Below are 26682 nucleotides of genomic sequence, written 5' to 3' on the forward strand. Positions count from 1 at the left end.
ATAATTGTTTTTGAAGCATGAAATCTGAGAGGAAAATAAAAGCATATTCTCAGATCTACAAATGTAAGAAGCTTAAAAATGACACACATATATTGGTATAATTATTGATCGTTACCCATTTTTGCTGTGAAAAACTTGAAATCCTATAAAATATTGATATTTATATGAATATAAATTCTGCATTATTTCCTGAAATTTTTCAACAAGATGAAACCGTTGAAGCATGTTAGGTTATACTATAGTGAATAAATAAATGTATATTCGATAAAATAATATAGTTTCAGGTTACTCCGTAACGTTTAATAATTTGCGTTGACTTAAGAAACCGGATCACTGCCTCAGTATTTGCATACGCATTACAGTTAAAAAATTATATTTTTCATGACAGATACAATCTTTCATTATATTTTCAATAATTTTTCAAGTAACCTCTCCTGGTGAGTTTGGATAATTTCTTTCTTATTTTTTTTAAGTTAAACTACCTGTATGTTTCGTAGACCTAAAATAAATTCATTTTTTGTTTCAGGATGTTTAAATCGAATTTACTATTCTCCTTATGAAAGCAAGCACATACATTTCCACTGTTCATAGTACCTTACACAATAATAAATTCATGATACCACATCAGTACTTATTGGGTATTTTTTTTTTAAAAAACAATTGATAACTTTCAGAACGAGCATTTACTTAGTAAAACACTGCACATACAATAGTTTGACACACTAATGATTCCACTCCAATTTTAATTAGTAAAACACATGAATAAATAAGAATACTTGAAAATTAAGATACACTGTGTTCTAAAAAAAAAAAAAAAACATACTGTAGACATTTTTACTTGGTTGGCATCGGAGCAGATTCGCTGTTAATAGATTAAATACAAGAAGAAACAATACACTTTGTGTGTCTGTGTACTCTTCTCACGCCCTCGGCGGCGCAGCGACGGAGGCAGACGTGCCGAGGACACCGTTTATTCGCCGTCGTCGTCGTCGTCGTCGTCGCTGGAGCCGTCGCTGGAGCTGGCGGTGGTGGTGGTGGTGGTGGTGGTGGTGGTGGAACCGGAGGAGTTTCCCGCGTTTCCCGAACTCGAGTCGCCCGGGTCGACGTAGAACGACGCCTTCCCCGCACCTCGCGCTCCTCCGGGGTCCGCGGACGCGTCGGGAACTCCGGAAGGCGCCGCCGGGGCAGAGTCGCCGAGGCTGGCCGTGTTGGTCCAGCTGCCGGAGGACACCACCAGCGGGGAGTCCTCGGCCTGCGCCGGCGGGGAGGAGGAGGAGGGGCGGGTGTCGACGGCGCGGGCGGGCTGTAGCTGCTGGAGGACCTCGCCGGCCGGGGACCCCGGGCCGAAGTCGTGCTGCCAGACCCTCGACCCCCCGCCGGGCACCAGCCACGTCCTGTGCCCGCGCGAGGGTCCCGCCGGCAGTCTGACGTACTCGGGACCAGCGGCGGCCGAGGGAGAGGCGTGGACCACGGCGCGATCGTGCGCCCTGGGTCCGGACCGGTCGATCATCCCCAGGCTGGCGCCCGACACTCCGGCGAGCAGCGTCAGGAACATGCACAGCGTGCGTGTCTGCAAGGATGCGGGAACACTTCAATCAGTACACTCTTGCACCGCTTCAACTTCAAGGTTATGTCCTTGAGATAATAAGTATCCCAGTTATACATTCTAACAGTGGCGTAGCCAGGATTTGTGTATGGGGGGTGGGGGGGGGGGGGTGTTGAGAAGCATGCCGCCCCCCACCCCCCCACCCCGGATTAAAGCGGGGGGTCCGGGGGTCCTCCCCCGGGAAAATTTGGATTTTAAGGTGTAAAATAGTGCTATTTTAGCAGTTTTCGGTACTAAAATTTAAATATTGTAATGGTAAAATTTTTATTAATTTTAATGTGAAATTTGTTTGAGTGATGAATAAGAAATTAATTAAAGATTTGGTGCTAAGGGGGGGGGGGGGGTTAGAATACCTAAACACCCCCCCCCCCCTCTTGCTCCGCCCCTGCATTCTAATAGTATCGACTGTAAGCCTTGTGGTGTGTTGGTTCAAAGTCACAATTAGGTATAGATAACTCAGTTTTAGATACTCGCATGCGTGAGTTACTGCTGAGGTCTGACGCCACCAGAGGAGAGAGTACAAGAGCTGGGTGATGGGACAGAAGGCCCAAGTACGTGTCGGGATGGGACCACCGGCATGAAGGAGATAAAGGATACCCACATACCACATGGGCCAACCACCCCAAGTCGCGCCGAACAACAGCATTATCATGACCTCGCTTGCAACGCCATTTATGCCAAATGGCGACTCCTGGGCGTAAAGCGTTTTGTGTTCTGCAATTTTTTAAGAGTGAATCTGTAATTTGTAGTTTAATTGTGATCGCCACCCCCCCCCCCCCCCCCCCCCCCTTTTCCCTTTCCGTGTGGCAAAAACATCCGCCGATGGTATGGGCAATTCGAGACGACACGAGCTCTTTTTCGCTGGCCTCCACGTTCACCAATATAACGCCATATTTTTTTTTCCCCTTTGGGGCTTTATGAAAGATCTTGTCTACGTTCCGCCGCTACCTAATGATCTGCCAGATTTGAGACACAGAATTGAAGAAGCTATTTCTTCCATTACTCCGGACTTGTTAACCAAAGTGTGGGACTTTAGGTTGGATTTGTGCCGTATAGCTAAAAGTGCACATATAGAGCATTTTTAAAGAAAAACTAGGTTAGTTTACCTTCAATTTTATGTATGGTTTATTGTTGTTTTAATAAACAATTGGAAATGGAACATTCTTTAATGGATATCCTGTAAAATGACGAATGATTGAAAATTACAAGTCTTTTTATGCATTAAACACCTACGAAGCTCCAAATTAAGCTAAGGTCATAATCTATAAAACAAGTTTTTAAAAACGTGAAAGAATTACGAATAGTATTCAATTATATACTGAACTCCCATTAAACCCAATGTTAAGACAGGGCTAAGCGCCATCAGTTCGCTAGCCGCCGCGAGCTTCACTAAGCCGACAGGTCAAGCCAAGGAGAAGGATAGAAAGTTACCAGACCTATCTAGGAGACCGTGGTTAGGTTAAATCTCTATAGTGCATTAGTGTGACCATCTTAACTGTTTTTGAAGGCCAGGTTTAATTTTTTTTTAACTTATCCGAAGGTCAGACACACACCGAATAATATTTTTTTTACATTTATTTTTATCTTATGAAGTTTTGTACAGTGACCAATATATAAAATATGTGGTATGCGATGAATAACGAATGACAAGTCTTTAAGAAATATGTACAAAACAAATCTAAAAAAATATCTACCATGAAACAAAAAAAATAGACAAATATATATATAAAAAATATTTTTCAGCTTTTCTGTGAGGATAGTGGCAAAATTTTCATTCTACATACAAGTTGTCGCATAACTCTACGTTAATCCGAGAGCAGCTGATCGGCAAATTAAACACGGTTCTGAATCAAAATGCCAAAATGAAAATGTCTCTTGGTTTTTGAGTTATCGGGATTTTTTTCAGAAGTTTTTAAATCTCCGCCTTCCACGAAATTATGAGATACTATGACTATAAACATTTTTTTCCAACGCAATCATAAATAACCCTACTATTGATAACAATTCAAAATAAAATCAAACGTACTAAACGTTTGGGGGCAAAAATAATTGTTTGCAGGATTTATGCGGCAAAAATTTTTAATCAAGTAACTTTGACTATTTGCACTGTAAAAAATTGATAAGAGAGTGATATGCTTTAATAAGCCATATTTTCAAAATAACTTTCAAAGTAATCAAATTTGACTTGTCATACTGTAAAAAAATACTTTGATATCTTAGCAAGTTACTTGATTTAATCAGCCATCTTTTCAAATAACTTGCTAAGATATTAAAGTATTTTTTACAGTATGACTAGTCGAATTTGCTAGATTAAATTTTTTTTACCGTATAAGTCCGGAACAGGAAGCGGATTAATGACCGACCGACCTCTAGGCCATGGCGGCCAACTTGGCGTCAAATTTCCTCAAAATTCCTTGAAACTTCCCTGTTTCGAGGGAAAAAAAATCCTGTTTGATGGAAAATTTCCCGTTTTTATTCCCAAAAGAAAAAAAATCGAAGTTCAAAAAGCTTCAATAAATTTTTGCTTTTAAAAGAACGAAATGTATTAAAAGTGACTTAAATTCTTTATCGGCACCCGCCCTAAGCAGTCGAGGTCAAAAATGCATTTAAGTATCTGTTTATAATTAAAAATCTGTGTTCATCAGGCATTAGTCTCAGAAGCTAACATGGATCCAGGTTCGATGCATGTGGCATTGTCGAAAGGAAACAGGTGTACGTTCTGCAGCAATGAATTTATCCTGAGAAAGAATACAAGACAACACGAGAAGAATGACTGTACTAAAAATCCACTATAAGTTGTGTTTGATGTAGCAATTCGTTTAAGCGAAGAGAGGGTTTAAAAAGACACAGCTGAACTTGTAAAGCCAAGCCCACTAACAAGATAAATGAAAACGATCGAGCTACTATTCTATAGAAGAGAGTGCTGCATGGCAATAAATTTCCTTTTCTTGAACGTGATTATGTTTATAGCTCACCATATCTCGATAAAGAACTTAAATTGAAGAATTCTTACAGTTTAAGAAAGACAGAAAACAATGAAAGTATTATTACCATGAAAAGTTCAAGCCGAATTCAAATGGATTCTCCGTACTTTGGAAAAAATGATATACACTTAAAAAGAAAACTCTTAGACGACGAAGAAGCTTCGACGTCAACGATTTAAAATTCTTACAGTAATCCAAGTGAAGGCGCTCACTTCTAAGGTGATTGCGACAGTGGCTTTGAGGATGATGATAAGACAGAAGACTTCAGAGATCTTAAAAATACCAATAATAAACATTCCAGGAAGATTACGGCAGCAGAAGATATTGATTACGCACCATTGGAAGATCCTAACATATTGCTCGATCGTCTAAGACTGCTACTGGCATTGATTAGTGGAGGAAACTATTTGCACCTTAACGAAGTAAAAACCATACTCCGTGAACCAAGAAATGCTGGCTACATACAATATTTACTTGTATTTCATAAATGATTGTTTCATTTCTCGAAATCTGATTTTATAACTAACATTGAATTCTCGAATACAGCTTTCTTTTTTTGAATGTGCTTCCAAATTTGCTCCTTTTTTATTGTGCTTCCAAATGTGTTCCCTTTTTCGATTGTGCTTACAAATGTACATCCTTTAGTCGAATGTTCTTCCGTATGTGCATCCTTCTTTGGTATGTGCTTCCAAATTTGCTTCCTATTTATGGAGTCTGCTTCCAAATGTGCTTATTTTTTGTCGAATAAACTTCCAAGTGTGCTTCCGTTTTATAGAGTGTACTTCCAAATGTGTCCAAGGACTGGGGCTGGAGCAAGTTTCTGGTGCCGATGTACACCATGTTAATAAATTTTTTTATTAAATTACTACATCATGGAGTTTGGGGTCCTCTAGTATGACATCATGTCCACCATCTTTTTTTTGTCTGCTGGAGGCCGCCATCTTGTTTTAATCTGCTAGAGTGCACTGCCACTATGTTGATTAATTATTACCTGCTAGATTTGAGTAATAATTTATAAGTGTGGCGCCCACCATCTTGAAATTTGGGTACCATATTGGAAATTCGTATTTATTTAGCTATAAATTCGGGAAAAATGTCAAAATTGATTTTAAAAAATCTGTAATTAATATGCTGATTCGTTTGATCGATTCCTGTCCTTTCTTCAATCCTTGGTCAATGCAAAAAAAAAGGTAATTTAATTAAAAATACCACAACATAACTCTGAATGCATTAAATATCAGTGCAATAGGTGTTGTAACCAGTTTATACACTATGGAAAACTGAAAAGGTACTTGATGTTTTGCAAAGAACTGGTTAAACATTTATCAGGATAAAAATGTATATTCTACGGCAAAACATTAGGAAATATTCAAAGTGCAAAATGTGAAATATAACACTGTCCTTTTAATGAAATCAATAATTCTTCTCTGTGTGTAAAATGTTGTGTACTAATGAGTCGACCTGATAAACTGAAAAAAAAACCACGTAAATACATGTAAAAATCCTTGGTTCAATACTTCATTCACGCAAAAACTTTAATTTTAAGTAAAAAAATATTTATTACTCAGTCTATTACTATGCCTTGAGACAGCTGAGAAACACTGACATGCAAGACGAACTTCCTTCTTCTTGATGTCTAGAAAAGCCCTTCTCTTGCAGTCGTGAGTAAGTATCCCGCATTCCACATAAGAAATAAATAATATTTACCCCAACACAACACGTAATGGAATGAATATAGACTGTACTTGGAAACACTTCTGTGTAGGAGGTCTGTAATATGAAGAAGAAACACACTATTGTTGCCCACTAGGGATTGCAATAATATTCACGAAATTATATCTCTGTAACTTTATTTAGTACAATTTCTGTTATTTTATAATTTTGTTTTAGCTTTATTTCTTCTTTTGAATTCAGGAATGGAGAGTAAAAAAAATACCAGGACCTCCCCCCTCCCACTCCCCCCGTCCCTGAGACGGCAATAGGCTTCAGAACCGGGAAAACCCCGGTCCCGAAAGTGCCGGGAATTCTCGTACTTTTGATACAGCAAAATAACCGGGGATTTAAAATCGATTCCCAGTTATTTCGGTTCTTTTCGGAACTCGACATGGACATCATAAAATGTCGTTTCTTTATTACGCGCTGAGGCTACTTTAATTTGATACTCTCCTTCGGAGAGGCGAGAGAGAGTCTGTCGTGGTCTGGGTTGTCTAGTGCCTCCGGTTGTTGCGCCAATATTCTTTAAATAACGACATTTTTTTCTTTTAAGTTTGCTATGAAAATGCAGAAATGTTATTTTGCAAGGGTTAAAACATTTATTTGTTTAAATATCTCCCTCTTCCCACCCCCTTAAGTTAAAGATAAAGAGTGAGATTGGATTTTCTCGCACGGTGGTTGGCCGGTTCTTGCACGCTCGGCTCAGGCGGAACGTGAAAATGAGTCATGCTTTTTCGTGCGTGCAGCCGGCGTTCATCGTATTATAAGACGTTATCACGTCAAAAAAAATTGTAACGCAAATGTTTATATATTTAACTTTGTGTCACTAAAAACTCGTTCAAGACCAGTTATTACTACTTCAGACACTGTCTGCTGCACCGTCAGTGAAACAGAACTGGCCAGCGCCAGACCTTTGAATATATATACTGTATAGAAGTCGCGAGTGGATAGGATTTACTCTACGTTTTTTCAGGAGCGTATGATGCGCAGCTTGGGAACTTCACCGCTGCAGTGCGCTGCCGTAACGCCCTGTATCGTCTTAGGTTGTTATTTGCACGTTAGAGCGCAGCACTGTCGCCCGCTGTCATTTCCCCGCACCCCCCACCCATCATTCACTGCAGCTTAATCGTTCAACTGGAGGGGGAAAGGGGTGTTTGAAGAGTTCTACACTTGTCCGCCAGGGACCACCACAAGTCGCGATGCCCTAGAGATGGTGGCGATCGCGGCGGTGAATTAACCAACTACCTCAAAACCGTATTAGAAATTTTAACCTGGGCTGGAGACTTCTATACAGTGTATATATATTCAAAGGCCAGACCCTGGGTCCCGTTGAGGACCGGACTCACCTCGAGGCTGGCGGGCGAAGACAACATGGCTGCCGGGGCACCGGCGAGCAGGCAGTCCGCGCAGGTCCGTGGTCGGACGAGATGTGACCGGCGCCGGCTCTTCGCCCGGAGACCCCCGCCGCGGGCGTGACGGACCGTCCGCCGCCTTATCTCCCCGTCGGCTGGTCGTTGCGCCAACACCCGCGTCCAATTGTCTTTCTCGCACTTTTTTATCCCCCCTTTCTTTTTGCGCGAGGTACGTGCGACTTCCCGTCTCTCAATGAGCCTTTTGACGTGACAACGTCTAATAAATCGATGAACGCCGGCTGCACGCACGAAAAAGGATGACTCATTGTCCCGTTACGCTCATTGTACGCTTGCGCCGCATCCATCTCTCTTCCACTCGATTGGAACAACCACCGATTTGACTTTTTCGAGGCATATTAAACTTGAAACTCTCCCATTCGTTTCCTATACTTTTCCTATCATCGTCCTATCCTTAACAGAATAACACAGTTTGGAAAGTAGTTAAATAGCAAACATGTATAAAATTTATAGTTAAAATAATCTCTTCGTTAAAGTAATAAACATTTTCGAATAAATGAGTGCAAATAAAAGTAAATTTATCAATTAAATTGCAGATTTCATTTCACTCCTTTGTATTCATACAAAATAGTGATAATTCCATAAAAATGATTCAATTTTATTCATAAAACTATGCAATCATTTTATCAATGTTTTGTTATGACGTTGTCACGTTAAACTATCGTCCGTAAACCGACTTTACAGACAACCAATTTTTTTTATATATATATTTGCCTCTCCTCCTCATTGGTTCGAACCACAGTTCTGATCCACTGGAGGACGTATGCTCATAACTTAAGGGGGATTAGGCCTCGCCGTATTGAAATTCCGAATATGTTGGTATCGCTTTCAATAAAGCGTCCGTGCTAGATTGTTTCGGCTCGACATAGCTCTGGCTACTTGTTGAAGTCGACACTTGAAAACTGGTGTGAATATCATGGTTAGTTTACCTAATGCTTTGTCAGTAATGTTTTACTCTCCCTACATGTGCGGCCGTCACCCTATAATTTTCTTGAGTGTTCGTAAAATTGAATTATGGAAGACTATTTTTATTATGTATCAAGACAAGTCAATTTGAGTAGACGGAAATAGAATGTTCTGGGACAGGCGGAGGATTGAGCGTACGGTGGCCATCTTGGATTCCGCCATATTGGATTGTGACGCCACGTTCCGCCATATTTTATTTTACTTTGACCTTTGACGACCTATACAAGATGGACCTTTCCGGGTTTTTTTTCCGGGCACTCCCCCCTCCCCCCGTGCATTCCTCAACTGCCCGTCATTTGTAGGTCCGCGCAGGATTCGTTTGCGCTTCAACTGCTCGAGCACGAGTTATGCTGGAACAACAACGCGACAGCAAAATATAGTGATATTGTTAACGTACTGTTCTTAACCACGCGCAACAAAAAAAAAAGTATGTGTTGTATATAGAATGTGTTGCTGTTACACACCTACACACAAACATACAACAAGCCATCAATGCTTGCAGGTTTTTTTTTAATATATGTGTTTGAGAAAAAAATATTTTAATTCAAATTTAACATTGAATTGTAAAAATCACTGTACGTACAACAGTTCGTAGATTTCACAGGTAAATTCTGTAAACAAAACCTTAATATTACAAGAAAAAATAATATAATTATAAATGTACCAGTGTAACCATCTTTCGAAAACAAAATTCTGACATTCATTTCAGTAACGCCTAATCGGGAAAACTGTTGCGTCCGCCATTTTTTGTCGCACTAACGTCATGGATGTGTCCAGCATTCAGCTGAATTTTTCGCCACCCGATCTAACTCGTTTGGCATCGAATGACTTCGACTCGATATGTAAACCATTCGGACGATAGTGAATTATGTTTTAAGTTAACACACGTCTCGCCTCACTGTAGCTTCTGGTATGTTAGTGTTTTCTTCACATTGAATTTCTGGAATATTATCAAGGCAATGCATTATTGAAGATTATTTTTAAATAAGTTTTTAAGTTTAGTAATTAATTCGAAATATTTCCTGTCACAAGTTGATAGTTTTAAGTGTACCTAGTGTTTATGTTTTCAATACTTTATTTTTTATCCAGAAACTAGGAATTATTTTATTCTAATTTCCTTTTGCTGTCACGAATTTAAGCAATATATCTGTAGAATGTATTGATTATTACCAGTTTACAAATATAGGTAAATATTTTTAAACTAGCACAATATTGCTTAAAAGTTAAAATTATAGTCACAAGTTTCTGCGGCCTAGCTTGATGGTTTATTTTGAAAGTTTTTTTTTTATTTCGGGGTTAAAAAATTAAAAATTTCAACATTTTAAAATTTTTCCGTTGATTACGGGCTGAGATCTACCTGTTGTCAAAATATTGAGTTTCTAGCTCGTCTGGAAGTGGGTTAGAACTTGTATGTATAGATAAATGAGTCAGCACATCTGACTGTATATATATATATATATATATATATATATATATATATACATACATACATACACATACACACATACACACACACACAGACATAACTTTGTATCCATTGTTCTGTGAAACATTTTTGGTAACATAATTTTTGTTGCGTATTTTAAAAATATATTTTAAGTTAAGTATTTCTACCTATTAATTTCAAAATAGGTTTGAGTATAAAATAAAAAAAGTATAACTTCTGACGCGCACTATTTTTTTTTTTTTTTAATTTTTATTGTCAATGACTTTTTCAAGTGTTCAACAACCATGTACCAATGACAAGGCGTGATAAAAACGTATCTAAAGCTATTTATTTAAAACGACGACATACAGTTTCTCACAAACTTTAATTAAATAAAATTAACTGCTTGCTGTCTAAATTCAGTATCCTTACACTCCCCCGGGAAAATATGGATTTCAAGGTACAAAAGGTTGCTATTTAAGTAGTTTTCTTAACTGAACATTGACTATTCCACATGTAGAAAAATTGACTATTTTTAAATTATAAATTATTTTTGAAAAATAATAATGTTTGACTTACATTATTCTGATAATAAAATACCTACTCTACATTATTTATATACTAAGTGGGATCGATATCAAAATATATAAACAGACAACAAATGGCTAAGTAAGAACTTAAAATAAAGAGAAGAATTTCATAAAAATGTATTAGAATAGTAAAAATTATATTTGGTATTTTTCGTACCAAAACAAAGAAATTTATCTTCATACGTGATCAGAAACTCTGTTAACTGGTACGTGTACCAAGAAACTGGCACGTCAATCATTCCATTCCTGAAACGCCACGAATTTTTTTTTATCCTAACTAAAACTAAGTGTATTTTGGAGGGGTCCGGGTTAGGGAGGGACCTAGGTGCGTCTCAGGCCGAAGCCTATACGCCTAGTCATGCTGGGATTAGCCATGCAGGAAGAGGGTCGTATGCATCGTGTGCTAGGAGGGGATTGGCCAGCCATGGCAACGATTGATGCCATGACTAACTCCCCTCACTCACAAATCTAGACTATAACTAGAGATAGGTTGGGCCCAGGTAAAACCTGCATAGAAAACCCTGGGCACATTCATGCGGGATGGAAATTGGCATGCATTACATGTAGGAATTTACATGAGACAGAGGATGGTCTGGATGAGGTGTTGGACAGAGTAGAAAAGAGTCTACCATGCGGGGGTTGGGCACTTGGAATCGTGGTCCGCTTTGAATTTTATTTGTATCTGGAATAATTGACCAGGGACGCAAGCGCCCCTGGTGGTGAGTGGTTACACTGACAATTCACTCCGCCGCCAGTCAGCACCTAAAAAACTAAGAAACTAAGACAGAAAAAAGATAATTGACTTACAAACTAGGCATTTCGTTACGAAATATGCAAACACCCAACTCAGGGATGGACGTGCAGTGCTTAAGATAAAACTAAAATAATATCTATAAATATTATTTTTTTATTTTTTTTATTACGCCACCTCGCTACCTGCAGTGCCGAACTGTAGCGGACATAGCCGAAGCAGTCGACGGAAGAATTCCACCGTCTGCTTCGGCCATGTTCGCTTCAGTTCGGCAAGAAAGCGTTACCTTTTTGACCAACACTTCATCCAGACCATCCTCTGTCTCCTGTAAATTCTTACACGTAATGCATGCCCAATTGCATGCCGCATGAATGTGCCCAGGGTTTTCCCTGTGTCTATGCAGGTTTTACCTGGGCCCAACCTATCTCTAGTTATAGTCTAGATTTAAGAGTGAGGGGAGTTAGTCATGGCGCCAATCGTTGCCATGGCTGGCCAATCCCCTCCTAGCACATGATGCATGCGACTCTCTTCCTGCATGGCTAATCCCAGCATGACTAGGCGTATAGGCTTCGGCCTGAGACGCACATAGGTCCCTCCCTAACCCGGACCCCTCCAAAATACACTTAGTTTTAGTTAGGTTAGGAAAAAAAAATCTTAGCTTCTACCACGTATTTTTACAGCCAATCCCCTCCTCGAACCTTTGTACCATGCCACCCCCTTCCGAAAGGAAACTACTGCGGCAGCCTTCCTGCTGAAAGCGGTCCTACCAGCGCTTCTAAACCTAGCAACGCTTCTAAAACAGCATGTTTTGTGTGTTAACGAGTTCTTTTATTATAGCGCACAGCGCACAGTATTGGGTCCCTAGAAGATAGAGTAAAAAATACATACATCTAACTGCACGAGCCTAAGTAAAATACTATTCCGAATAAAATATTTATTTAAAAAATACAATGTCTGGAAACTGCCTGGGCAAGCACTGCTTGCCTTGCTTGCCCTGACGAGACGCCACTGATAGAGGTCATGGTGGTGAGCAGAGCCATCGAAATAAACCACGGAGTCCAGGAGCAAATAATTTTGTTGGGTCCCCTCCCTATTATTTAATGTACAACTCTGCAAACCCCATAGTTAAAAAAAAAAAAAAAACACTAACTGCTGTAAATATTACCATGACCCTAACTGTAAAATATGTTCATATAGCATTACTTTTAAAGTTTCATATATATATATATATATATATAATATTAACAATCTACCTATAATTTTTATCATACTATCCAGATAAACCTAAGCGTTAAAAATATTCTGAAAACTCAACCCCCTTCCCTCCCGGGTCATAATTTTCCCCCGATAACCGGGCACTTGGGATTTTGCCCCCCCCCCCCCCCTTTTTTTTTCTTTGTAGAGTAATACTGAAAGTGTTTCATTGCTGGAAATTAAACAATGTTGTCTCACTAAATTGTTCCAATGTGCATGAAAATATAAACCTAGAACATTACTGTCGTTGATGTGCTACCAAGCTACATTGTTGTACATGGAGAGAAAAACAATATTCCATCCCTAGTTTACGTGGAAAGTTATGTTGCAACTTTTGGTGGGTAAACGTAATAGTTAAAATAGTATCCACGAACACCATTATACATTATGACACCAGTATAAAAACATATGTCGCCCGAATAGGGACTCGAACCCTGGACCCTTAGGTTAAAAGCCTAATGCCCTACCGACTGAGCTATCCAGGCACTGTGGTTGAATTGAAAGTATTACAGTTAGTTCATTATAAGCTCCGTTTTTACGAGGATGTTTTAAAATTTTACCCATATATATATAACAGGTATGTAACCTAAATTATTTAATTTAATTATGATTTTGCACTATTATAAAGTATTAAATTAATAATTCAAAAAAAATTTTAAAAAATTATTTGTACATTAAATAACTAGGTACTATTTTTTTTTGTTTTTATTTTAATAAAATTTCTAATAAATAAATAAAAGTCAGATTTCTTAAATTATTAAAAAAAAAAATATATATATATATAATCACCACGCTGCGCTATCTAGTTATTAAATTGTATAAATCCTTTTGCTGAATAATACTAAGTAAAATTATAAATGTGATTGATAATAATATTTATCGAAGTTGATTTACTTTTTAAAACTTGTCTTGAAAGTCTTAATATACCTACCTAAAATTTTATGGTTTTAATATTTAAAAGGTAGTTATTTTTAAATAATCATTATTGATTGATCAATAATAATTATTGATATTCTGAGCAGTTATTTTTAAGTTAGTACGGTACTCATTTTGTTAATTCATGTGTAGAAAATTTTCTTCTTTATTTCTCTCTCTCTCTCTCTCTCTCTCTCTATATATATATATATATATATATATATATATATATATATATATATTTATATTTATATTTATATTTATAAATATGTATGTATTTATTTATTTATTTATATATATATATAACCCCTTACGATATACTTAAAAGAGTCGAGGTTTGAATTGCCAAATAAGTTTTACATGTACTAAGTTACACACTTTTTTTTTAAATTTTGAAGCCATAAAAATACTTCCTTTTTTTTTAAGTAAGCACGTGAATGTTTCATGCCATAACTCCAATATTTCCACAATTTTCCCTTAAAAATATATTAGTCCAGTCCCTTAGGATAGAAAATTGAAGTCCGTATGCTCCTTCGTGAAGAAAGCAAGAGACAAATTTTATTGTGTTCTTATATGTCCCAGGATACCGAAATGCCTTGGTGCCACTTTCACAGTGACGTCATTATAAATTGGCAGCCATTTCAAAATGGCCGCCAATTGCATTCAGAAAACAAACTGTATCTCTGCTTTCCTTCATTCGATTTTCATTTTGTTTTTTTTATTAGACAGATATTTTAACGGTGATTACATTTGTTGTCTACTATATTTTTCATAGGTCTAACAATTTTCCTAAAATTTTGGAAAAATTGAATATTTAAGAATTTTTATTTTAAATATCTTATTACTGTGAAAAAACAAAGCTGTACACGATAATAAGTGTTTCATGAAACTTAAAGATAATTTATTAAGCTTTAATTTGATATATTACACAATGATACTGATCTTCAGTACAGCAACATAGTTAGTGAATTCATCTGGGAAAGTGAATTTTTGTAATTGATAAAAAATGTCACAAATATTTCTGCTTGTTCTATCTTCTCTCTAACCTGTGATTTTAATGTAATATAATTTAATTTTATGTTGCAGGTGAACTGTTGAGTAAGCTATGATGGAGAACATAAAATCAGTTGCTAAGTTCGACCTGCCACCTTCTGCTAAGAGAAGGCGAACTTCGGAAACAACATGGACACTGTGTTTATTGTGCCAGTTAGAGACTGCAGAAAGTGTTTCGGAACCAAAACGTAAAGAAAGTTATGAGAAGTTATACAACTGTATCACAGAGCGAGCAACATGGAATGACTTGAACTTTGTGGAGTTGAAATTGTGCCTAGGTGAGTTGACAGCAACAGACTTTGAAGTAAACAAAGCAAAGTGGCATCGTTCTTGCTATCAAAATGCCACACATAAAGGGCATATGGAACGTGCCTACAGAATGTTCATTGAACAGTCCCGAAGTTCAATAGAGTGTCAACAAGAATGTAGCTCTTCTCTACATTTACCATACACCAGAGCAAAAACTAGTGTTTATGTGAAATCTGTTTGCATTTTTTGTGACAATGGTCCAACCAACCACAATAAACTACATTTGGTGCAAACTGATATTGCCGGGGAAAAACTGTTGAAAGCTGTAGAACTCAGTAATGACGATAGGTTACGTGTGCGAGTAAATGAAAGTTTAAATCCTGCAGATGCTCACGCCATTGATGTAATGTATCATAAAAATTGTTGGAATACAAATGTGAACAACAAGTTGCGGCAAGTAAATGTTCCATATCAAAAGCAAGATAAATTTGTTGAGGCATCAGACATTGAATTTATTAATTCGCTAAGAGATTTTTTGGAACAAGGACATGTTGTTAGTATGGCAGAATTGGAAAATGTGTACAAAAATATTTGTCTAACAAATGGTGTCCCTGAAAGTGAAGTTAAGAGTAGACGGCAGATAAAGAAGTTGATTGAAGAACAACTTTTGGAGTTTGACGTGCTATTCAGTTCTCCAAAGCGTAAAAATGAATCGGAAAGGGTGTCATTGAAAGCAGTTAAAGATGTCGCAATGGCACAAGCAGAAGACGAAAATGTTGGAGAAAACCTGAGGAATTTGTACTCTGCAGCAAAGTGTATCAGAAAACTCGCATTGGGAGCAAAAAATTGGAACTTTGAAGGGTCTCTATTACAAGACAATGTGGATGATATTGTGCCAATGGAAATGTACTATTTCTTCAAGTGGTGCCTTGTTGGCCAAGTAGATATGTCCCATGTGAATGCTAGCAAATCGTCAGAAGTAAATAACAGAGCTGTACGACTTTCGCAAAGTTTGATGTATGAATGCATGTCATCACGCCAAGTAGCAAAGAAGGATTCCCAGTTATCTCGCCACATTCATGATGTACCAGCTCCATTAGCTGTTGGAATAGCTGTTCACAAAGAAAGCAGAAGTAAGAAACTTATTAAGATTCTAAATGGGTTTGGCTGCTGTGTTGATTACCATAGGATTTTACAACTAGAAGATCAGATAGTGGGTGAAGTTTTACATAGGATGGAAAAAAATGATGGTGTTTACATTCCTCCTGACCTGACAATAGGTAGGTTCATATTTTGTGCTGCGGATAATATTGACTTTCAAGAAGATACACGTGATGGGAAGCAAACCCTGCATGGAACTGTTATGGTAGTCTACCAAGAGATGCAAGAAGATGACACAAGTGTACCCCTGGTGTTAACTGGAAAATCACATAGTGAATCTGGGAGAAAAATTAGCTATAGCAAAGAAGAAGCAGTACATCTGAGGTCAAAACAATTGAAACCATCTATGCCAGTTTTAAATGCAGAATTGAACACCAACATGTACAGTAATGTATTTGAAGGAGCAGAATTAGATAACACTGCTTGGTTGATACTACAGGCAACATCTGTATCTTCCTTGACTGAGCACCCTGATAAAGAATCAAATGATTTTTTTTTTTAAGACAACTCAGTGAACATCAGCTTACCTGAAGCTAACCACACATATACTTGGTCTGCATACAACTCCCTCATAGGTTCAGTCCGTCAGAGAACTCGGGTGTGTGTACTGCCACTCATTGCTGAGTCACCTACGGACAGTCAAACTCAAATTACGTTTATGAAGACCTTAGAGAAAATCAATACTATGGTGCAATGTAGCCAAAAGAAGGTGGTAGTCACTTTGGATATGGGACTTTATAGACCAGTTAAGCGCCTTGAATTCAACCACACCGACAACCAAAACAAATGGATCCTTCGACCTGGAGAGTTGCATATTATTATGGCTCAACTAAGAACTATAGGCAAATATATCGATGGCACAGGTATCCCAGAATTGTGGGTCGAGTCCAACATATATTGCCCTGCAACTGTGAAACAAATCTTGGAAGGTAGGCATGTACGGAGAGCACTAGAGGCTCATAAAGTCGTTCTCATATCTCTTTTTTCAATTTACCAAGAAGCATTTTTTGAGCAGTATCCAGAAGTGAAGCAGATTTTAAGTTTTAAGTTGAAAGTCCTTATTAAAGACTTTACTGATGGAGATGTTAAAATGGCTCACAAAGATCTTATGTATACTTTAACCTGTGAGGATATCATCAATAAGTTTGAATGTTTCGACTCTTCAAATGAAGTTATGAACCCTACCTTCAAAGTAATGAGGCAGTACATGAAGATGGTACAGTCCATGCTAGCATTTGTAAGCTCAGTACGCATAGGGGATTGGCATTTGCATCTTTCTTCCTTACATGACTTCACAAAATATTTCTTTGCAATGGACCTCTTCAACTACTCTGGCATGATTGCTTGGTACCTGGCTGAAATGGAAACACTTAAAACTACAGATCCAGAAATTTGGGAAGAGTTTGAAAAGGGAAACTGGGTAGTTAACAAAACACAAGTACCATTTTGTAGTTTGGGTGCAGATGAAGCCTTAGAGCATGAAAACAGGGCTATGAAAGTTATGGGAGGAATTGTAGGAATTACTCTTAATGAAAATGCAAGAACCCGTTTCTTTCTCACCTCTCCTGAGCTCACGCGGCTTGTAAAAGAAGCTAAGGATATGGCTGGATTTCAGGGATCCGATAAAACCAAACATCATGAACTGTCAAAAGTTGCTTCAGGAAGGCAAAGCAAAAATGTTTCAGCACTTTTGAAAACCCTTGAAAGAGTCGGGAACCCATTCAAATACTGCAGAGATGAATTGATAAACATTAGAACAATGTGTGTTATGCCTCAGAAGACGAAGGAAGATATGTGTAACATGTCAACCATAGGCCAAAAACAGTTTATTAAATTCACAACAGAGCGCATAATTACTGGTCAAGTAAACCTATGGGATCCCATAAAAAAATTAAATCTTAGCACCTGCAAACATTCAGTGAAGACAGTACAAATAAAAATGAAAGACACTGTTTTGGAACTGAAACAAGACAGGGACCTCTTTGCGAGATTGCTCATAGTGGCCAGATCCCGTCCTCGGGTGGATGTGTGCGATACCATCAGTAATTATGAACTTTCTGTTGTACCACGTTCAATGTTTGCTCCTGATGGAACAATGTTGCACTGCTCTCAGAAGAGTAAGCTAATGGAACTACTCGAGTCATTACTAGACAACTTCCAGCATGAAGATAGCCACTCAGACATGGTCGAAGCAATGCAACCCATTTTAAGTGGCAGTGTTGCTATTATTGATGCCATGGCCGAGGTACAGGCGCTAGACAAACCACCTCACATTAAGACTTGCTCAGACTTGGCAGACCACTTTATAAACCGCATTACTAATAAATATCGTTCATACAAATGCATCCACTTGATATTTGACTCATACATAGAAGATTCCTTAAAGCAGTTCACTAGGGAAAGGCGCCGTGTTAATGTTGAGCCAACTCATTACCGAATTCAATCTGAAACTACTATTTATACAATTTCAAAACAGAAGCTCCTTTCCCATGAAAAGACAAAGGACGAATTGTCCAACCTTTTAGCTGAGCAGTTTCTAAAATATGCAGCACGCACAGGTCGGGATGTGGTAGTTGCTTGGCGTCAGATTGCTAAAGGCACAAATGAATGTGCATCTTTTCTGAGCAGTTCTCATGAAGAGGCAGATGCAAAGATCATTTTGCATGCCATAGAATCAAAAAAGGCTGGAGCAACACATTTAGACATCATCTCTCCTGACACTGATGTTCTTGTTCTTGCTTTGAGCAAGTATCCATCACTCCCACAAAACACAAATTTCATCACTGGAAGTAGAGACAGGAACAGAACTATACCACTTCAGCCACTGCACAGTAAATTGGGAAATCTAAAAGCTGAAGCACTTGTGGGTTTACACTCAATATCAGGAGCTGATATCACTGGCTCGTTTCACAAAAAAAGGGAAATTAAGTTTCTGGAAGCCCTTCATGACTGCAGACAATAATGTTCTGCATGCACTGGCAAACCTTGGTAAAACTGAAGTAGTGTCTGATGATGTAATGCTGGAAATTGAGAGGTTCCTATGCAAAGTGTATGTGCCCAATACAACTATTACTACAATTGGAGAATTGAGATGGTGGCTTTTTACACAAAAGCAAGTGGTGGGTGAAAATCTCCCTCCAACGAGGTCTTCACTTAGATTGGCTATATTGAGGGCACATTTGCAGGCAATGGAATGGCATCAGTGCGACAAACGACATCCAAGTTCAGCAAATCCCACAGAGTTTGGCTGGAAATATGAAGATGGACACTTAGTCCCTGTTACTTGCAACAATATTCCAGCCCCTCAAGCAATACTTGAGCTTGTTAAGTGCAACTGTGTCAAAACAAAATGTCAAACTGTTCGCTGTAAGTGTTCAAAAAGTAACCTCCCCTGCACAGAAATGTGTAATTGTGGTGGAGATGCTGACTTGTGTGGAAACAATTTGAACAGTGAAACATTCACATTCGAAAGTGACGATGAAGATGAAAATGGTGTTCATTTCATGTGAAATCAAAATGATTAAAACTATTCATGACAGCTGTATTATTATGTCTACATAATGCAATTATTATGTACCTAATTATAACTCTATTTATGAGACAATGCGACATGACATGCTATTTGAGCAATAATTTCAGTTTTTTTTAATATTTTTTTTATGTTATGCATAAGAACGCCAAAAATGAGTACATGGTTTGTTTAAAAGTTTAATTTTGCACCAAGAAATATAAGAATAAAAAAATTTCATTGGTTTGTTAAGACTATTCATATTTGTGTTTTCTTTTTTTGTTAACAACATGTTCTCCTTAACACAATAATAAAATAATACAGATATATTAACTTGTAGTGTAAATATTATGCATACATTGAAAACAAACTACATGAGTATTAAACAAATCATCATATAAAATAAATAAAGTTTAATAAGGAGTATTTGTCAATTACAAAAATACACTTTCCCAGATTAATTCGCTTACTATGTTGCTATACTGAAGAACAGAATCTTGTGTAATATATCAAATTAAAGCTTAACAAATTATCTTTAACTTTCATAAAACACTAATTATCGTTTACTGCTTTTTTGTTTCACAGTAAAAAAAAATATTTAAAATAAAAATTCTTAAATATTTAGTTTTTCCTAATTGTTTTGAAAATGGTTAGACTTATGAAAAATGTAGTAGGCAAATAATGTAACCACCGTTAAAATATCTGTCTAATAAAAAAAAAAAATGAAAATCGGATGAAGGAAAGCAGAGATACAGCTTGTTTTATGAATACGATTGGCGGCCATTTTGAAATGGCTGCCAATTTATAATGACGTCACTGTGAAAGTGGCACCAAGGCATTTCGGTATCCTGGGACATATAGGAACACAATAAAATTTGTCTCTTGCTTTCTTCACGAAGGAGCATACGAAATACCCTAACGGCCCCTACTATATGTGTAGAAATGTTGTCAACGACGCCATGTAGTGACGTCATCGGAATGTTTATGGAATAGTCAGCTCTGTTAGTCCCAACAATTTAATAGAATTAATTACATCTATTTTCCTCTCGTAAGACATCTTGAATAGTAAAATATTATTTAAAAGTAGGGAAAATACCAGTGTTCACAGGGAAGCCTTCTTTTCACAGACGAGAGAGCCAAAACCCGAAGTTCCCCGAAGTTCATGCTTTTTTTTTTTCTGTATCTCTAATGTAGCTATCCTAACCAAATAACCGTCCACAAAGTTTTAAAGTATTTATAATGTAGCTAACGTAACCTAATTGACCATTAGTATCCTTTTATCAACACCGCCATATTTATTTACAATGAAAAAAAAAATCCTAAGATGCATGATCGGGCGTTTGGCTCTCTCGTCTGTGAAAATAAGGCTTCTCGAGTTCACAGTAGAGAATTTCAAAGATTGGTAAATTGAAGCATTGCACTACAGTGACAGGTCGACGGTTCGGCAAGAGCTTTGGCCGGTGACGAGAAAGTAGTGTCTAGTAACTTATTTTATATTCGTATTCAGTCTTTTTAGTGTTGTCATGTGACAGAGTGATTTTATATTCAATGTGGTGACTGTATGGCTTCTAAAATTGACCAAAAATAAAATAAAAACTATTTGTATTCACTTTTGCTAGACATAGCTTAATTTGGATTAGATAATTATTTTACATTAACTTAAATAGCTATATGCATGTCACAGGGGTTTCCCCCCCTTTTCTTTGTTAACCCGGCACTCTTAGCCTAACGGCCCTACCGCCCCGGGACCCCCATGGGCGTGGATGTGGATCACGCCGCATACACAGCCAGGAAGGGCGCTAGAGCTTTGGCTATACCTACACAGGGGCTGAGGAACCCATCCCAGTATATGTACCACCTCGGTCCCTACCCCACTCGGCTAACCAGAAATTTGATGCTCCCTTAGCCCTCCGGAGTTGTCATCACTTCTGGCGCCTGCCCCGATCTCCCACCTCACACTGGGACTCCTCAAACCACCCAGCGAACCCGCGGCATTCTATAATGCAGGGGGAAAAGTGCCATAATAGAAAACTACCATAAGGAAAATTTACCAGGGAAATCTACCATAATTACTTAAAACTAAAGTTTTGAGGAACTTCACAAGATTTTACAGGCATTACTCAGTTTAGTCACACAGTAAAGGAATTAATTATATATATATATATATAAGTGACTCATGGGCTAGCTACTTAGATTTCTTAACCATAATCGCCATTTGTTACAGGAACTACTCCAAAAATAAGAGGTTTCCTGCTATTATCTCTAAACTGATTTCTAGCAAAGTGCTTCCCACAAAAGATACGAAAATGCCATGTTATGTACTTCAAATTTAGGATTCTTTGCATCAGCCCACATCTTGTCCTAAAAATTAAAAATGTTTTTTTTTTACAAGTTTTTAATTTTTCTTATAAAACATTTCCAGGGAAAATGTTACAAGTAAGATTTTCAGCATAAAAGCTTTTCAAATAATCTGATAGCTGCTTTATTGTGTTTCTATACTTACCGTAGATGTGTTAGTGGATATGTGAATTGCAATTCTTCATTACTTGAATAAATTTCATTTTACTGTTTAACATCACCGACTTATAAAACTTCTTAGAATGCGAGACCAAACTAATATTAACCTAATCACTTTTTTTTTCCCTAGCGAGCTCCCTCATCCATAGAACATATGGGGCCCTGTCACACTGTAAAATATTTGTTTCCAAATATTTGACAATACAGTTGTAAGGGAAGTATTTGACGAAAAATGGCTTTCAATGTTCTCCATCAGATATATTTGGGACAGATAATCTGACGTCGTTCCAACCATGACCTCTAAGCTCGTGCTCCGCACCGCTAGTACCAGATCCCATTTTCAGAGTGCACCCCCAGCCCAGCGGGAACAAGTCAGAGTGCCTCGGGCGTGGCCTCAATAGACTCAAAAAAGTTAAGGTCACGGAACCCCGGGGGCTCGAACCCATAAAACAATTAAGGGAAAAGATGCTAGGACACAATTATTAATTCCCAGACATTAAACAAGTACGTCCAGGGCCAGCGTGTCCATATAGGAGAACTAGGCAACCGCCTAGGATGCCAAGTAGCTGGGGGCGGTGCAGCACGACACATAACAGCTGATATAATATGTTTAACGATTATTGAAACTAGATGAAAATGGATTTTTGTAACAGTTTGGAATGCTTATATTGATATAAGTAATTATTTAAAGTCCATGGTGACCTGTTTATGATTTGTAATAAGTAAAAAAAATCACAAGCCTGCTTACATTTAATTGTTGACAAAATATTAGGCTTACGTAATGTATTTTGAGGCAAGGAAATTTTTTTTTGGTTGTCGGGGGGGGGGGGGGGATTAAGGTTTTTCGCCTAGGGCACCAATTTACCTTGCACCGGCCCTGAGTACATCATAGCCACTCCGTGCGAGCACCGCACGCACAGAGCAGACAACGAACCTCATTAACATTCACCGCGGCCACAGTCCTTAATTAAAGTGCCCGTGACAATGATCAAGTCGGATTAGGAGAAATCCCAATAATACAGTTCACAGGGAGACAATATGTTAATAAATTTACAGTCGCCAACTTGTGCCACAATTCAAATAATGAAATACTCTAAAGTCATTGTTAAGAGCGTTCATCAGAGCAGCAAGTTCTCAGCTCGCGCCTGGCATCTGCATTTGGGTGTGTGTGTGTGTGACCGCGAAGAGAGCAAAAGGAGGAGACAAAAAAAGTGTCGGTTATCGCTCTCGTACTGTCTTCTCCACACCATTCGGGAGGTGTTACCTTTCTTCCCCCCACCTTGCGGGCCCCTTGTCAAGATAAACCCTTCCCAAGGCCACGGACGCACAACAACCGATGCGAGCCACAGCCACAGTGCTACGCATACGTATATATGTACACTCCAACGATTCACTCATCCTATTTAGTCTTGTTTCATATTAATATATTATAATCACAAAAGTAAAAATAGTGTTATAATACATACCGCACTTTAACTTGAATACATTTCGAATAGTTGTAATGGGAAACTAGGAACTATGATAGAAAATTTTCCAAATTAGTTAATAATTTCTATAAGTGCAAATATTAATTTTTGACGTAACAACGTCTAATAAATCTATGAACGCCGGCTGCACGCACGAAAAAGGATGACTCATTATCCCGTTACGCTCATTGTACCTTTGCGCCGCATCTATCTCTCTTCCACTAGATTGGCCTATGAATCTACTATTATATTAAATAGGTTAAGGCGGGCTTTTCAAAAGTAGCTTTTAAATTTAGTACTTTAACTAAACTATTTTTTTATTAATTAATTAATCATTAGCTTTTAAATTTAGTACTTTAACTAAACTATTTTTGACGTGACGTCTAATACATCGAAGAACTCCGGCTGCACGCACAAAAAAAGTGTCCCGTTGCGCTCATTGTTCCGTTACGCTGTGTCCCGTTACGCTCTTTGTTCCGTTACACTGTGTTCCGTTACGCTGTCGGCCAGTGCAGTAATAATAGGCTATGTTACAATTGACTAAAAAATTATAGTGATTCATATAATTGGTAGATATTTGATTACAGTTTATTAATATGAAAAATTGTTCATAATTATATTTAAACTTTATAGCTAAACGCCAGTTTTTAAAATTAATTACAAGTCATCTACAGGTGAACTGTTTCGTCGACTGTTTATAAAGTGAAAAAAGTTAATGTGGTTTTCAATGCTTATAACAACAATTTCGGCAATAAAGGTTAATTATTCTTGCATTTTAAAAATCTGATTACTAGTATAATTTCAAGTATTTATTCTTTTAATATTAAAATAAAAATGATTAAATTTTATTCATAAAGTATGCAATCATTTCATCAATGTTTTGTTATGATGTCACGTTAAACTATCGTCCGAAAACCGACTTTACAGACAACCAAATTTTTTTATTAATTAATTTTTTGACGTAACAACGTCTAATAAATCGATGAACGCCGGCTGCACGCACGAAAAAGCATGACTCATTGTCCCGTTACGTTCATTCTACGCTTGTGCCGCATCTATCTTCCACTCGTTTGGCCTATGAATCTACTATTATATTAAATAGGTTAAGGCGGGCTTTTCGAAAGTAGCTTTTAAATTTAGTACTTTAACTAAACTATTTTTTATTAATTAATTTTTTTTGGTTTTTTTTCATTTTTCCAAAATAAAGAGCAATAAACAAAAAGAAACATAAAAGAGAATTTTAAAAATATTTAGAAATTTTAATATCAAGTTGAACCGCCTAACCGACGTGCAAGGGAATATACTATTTTATGGAGCCAATTGAACATTCCAATTAAACAATCACTTTCATTCAAAAAGTTATAGTTAAAATAATCTGTTCGTTAAAGTAATAAAAATATTTGAATTAATGAGTGCAAATAAAAGTAAATTTATCAATTAAATTGTAGATTTCATTTTGTATCCATGCAAAATAGTGATAATTCAATAAAAATGATTCAATTTTATTCATAAAGTATGCAATCATTTCATCAATGTTTTGTTATGACGTCACGTTAAACTATCGTACGTAACCCGAATTTACAGACAACCAATTTTTTTTGATGATCTTTAAATACTACGGACAAAATACGATAATCTAAACCCCCTCGTCAAAAGTCAGACATTCTCCATCTGTATATTTCTCTAATCTCTGGATGTGACACTGAATTTAACATGAAGTACATGTCGCCAAATTACAAGGTTCAGTTTCCTCTATGAGAAACAATGTAAAATCAAAGTCGGAGATATTAACATTCCAAATTAGTTTAAATTCATTTAATTTGCTTTATCTGGGATAATACAAACCAACTCTAGACTAGCATAATCAATTATAGAGAACTCAAAGTTAAATAAAACAAAATATAGCTGGTACAGGCTTGTCAGTTATGGTAAAGCACTTTACGATAAACTTTTCTAAATTGATGATAGTTATGGAAAATTACTTCACAATAATTGGTGCAGCAAATTGAATATTATAATATTGATGTTACATTAATTAATCAGGAATAAATCTACAGATCAGCACGTCGTTTGGATTACCTACTAATATTTCAAAGCACTTCACATACATATTTACACTGTCAATTAACAGTAACTCCATACCACTTTAATCCTTCTGTAGTTCCAAACATAAGTCAAAGGATATCGTGGTGTTATTCGTCCAACCATAACATATAGTCATGACACTCCATAAATGTCTTCATTGTCACGGCGTTTGTTGGTAGGTAGCAGTAGAAATAACCAGTAGATCCTTAGACATCAACTCTATATTCGGAGTTTGACTATCATCATGTATACCCAGGTTCTTCAAGGTATTATGAAATTTGAATTATGGGGTTCTTGATTTAGTTATCCCTCGTCCTGAAGTTCGTGGTCCAGCATAATAGTCGAAGCAAGATATTTCGCAGGACAATTATAAGTTCGTAGTTTTCACTCTAAGATACACGCTGAAGTCGCCAACAGTTCTTTTTTCAATCTCCGTAGTAGCTTAGTTCACATTTTATACGATTAAGTATATATGGATCACAATTTTAATAAATTATAATCACCGTACATAATACAGTCTTAGTGTATAAAATAACATTGATGTATTTACTTCTTTCAAAAAAGAACAAAATTTTTTGCGTTTCAAACAAACAATTTTGTTTCTCATATATAAATTAGTAATACCCAATTTCAGCCACAAGTACAAATAAAAAATACGTAGTGTTGATAGCAACACAGTTCGCATTTCGTAAACAAAATGGCATTTAGTACGGAACTAAATGTCACTTGTAATACGCGTGGCACCCACGCACACAATTTTTATACATTATGTAATTAGTGCGTTAGTAACGAGCGATAGTCATTCCTGTGAGTTACCTCGACCTCGATTTCTCAGTTACTTCCACAACGATCACCAACAGAAGGACAATGAAAAACAAAAATTACATAAACTACAGCAACACAGAGATTGTTCTTGGTTTTCTGTTGTATAGCACAGACATTTTATCCTATGAAAACAATTTTAATTTACATAATTGCATGATTAAGTACCAGTACATAAGTTACAGT

At 37.2% G+C, this 26682-nt stretch overlaps 1 protein-coding gene and 1 non-coding gene across 2 annotated transcripts; both read right to left on the bottom strand.

Moving 5' to 3' along the window:
* Positions 1 to 664: 664 nt before the first annotated feature.
* LOC134535643 (uncharacterized) lies at positions 665 to 7743 on the bottom strand. The gene is made up of 2 exons (XM_063374829.1): positions 7650 to 7743; positions 665 to 1570 (listed from the first exon to the last, which is right to left on the bottom strand). Exons 1-2 carry the CDS (start codon positions 7674 to 7676, stop codon positions 971 to 973), a joined length of 627 nt encoding a protein of 208 aa, XP_063230899.1. The 5' UTR covers positions 7677 to 7743; the 3' UTR covers positions 665 to 970.
* Positions 7744 to 13132: 5389 nt separating this feature from the next.
* On the bottom strand, positions 13133 to 13205 carry Trnak-uuu (transfer RNA lysine (anticodon UUU)). Its single transcript has one exon. It is a non-coding gene; the product is annotated as a tRNA-Lys (tRNA).
* Between the last annotated feature and the right edge of the window lie 13477 nt (positions 13206 to 26682).

This window comes from Bacillus rossius, chromosome 10 (genome assembly GCF_032445375.1).
Source record: "Bacillus rossius redtenbacheri isolate Brsri chromosome 10, Brsri_v3, whole genome shotgun sequence".
Classification (NCBI taxonomy): domain Eukaryota; kingdom Metazoa; phylum Arthropoda; class Insecta; order Phasmatodea; family Bacillidae; genus Bacillus; species Bacillus rossius.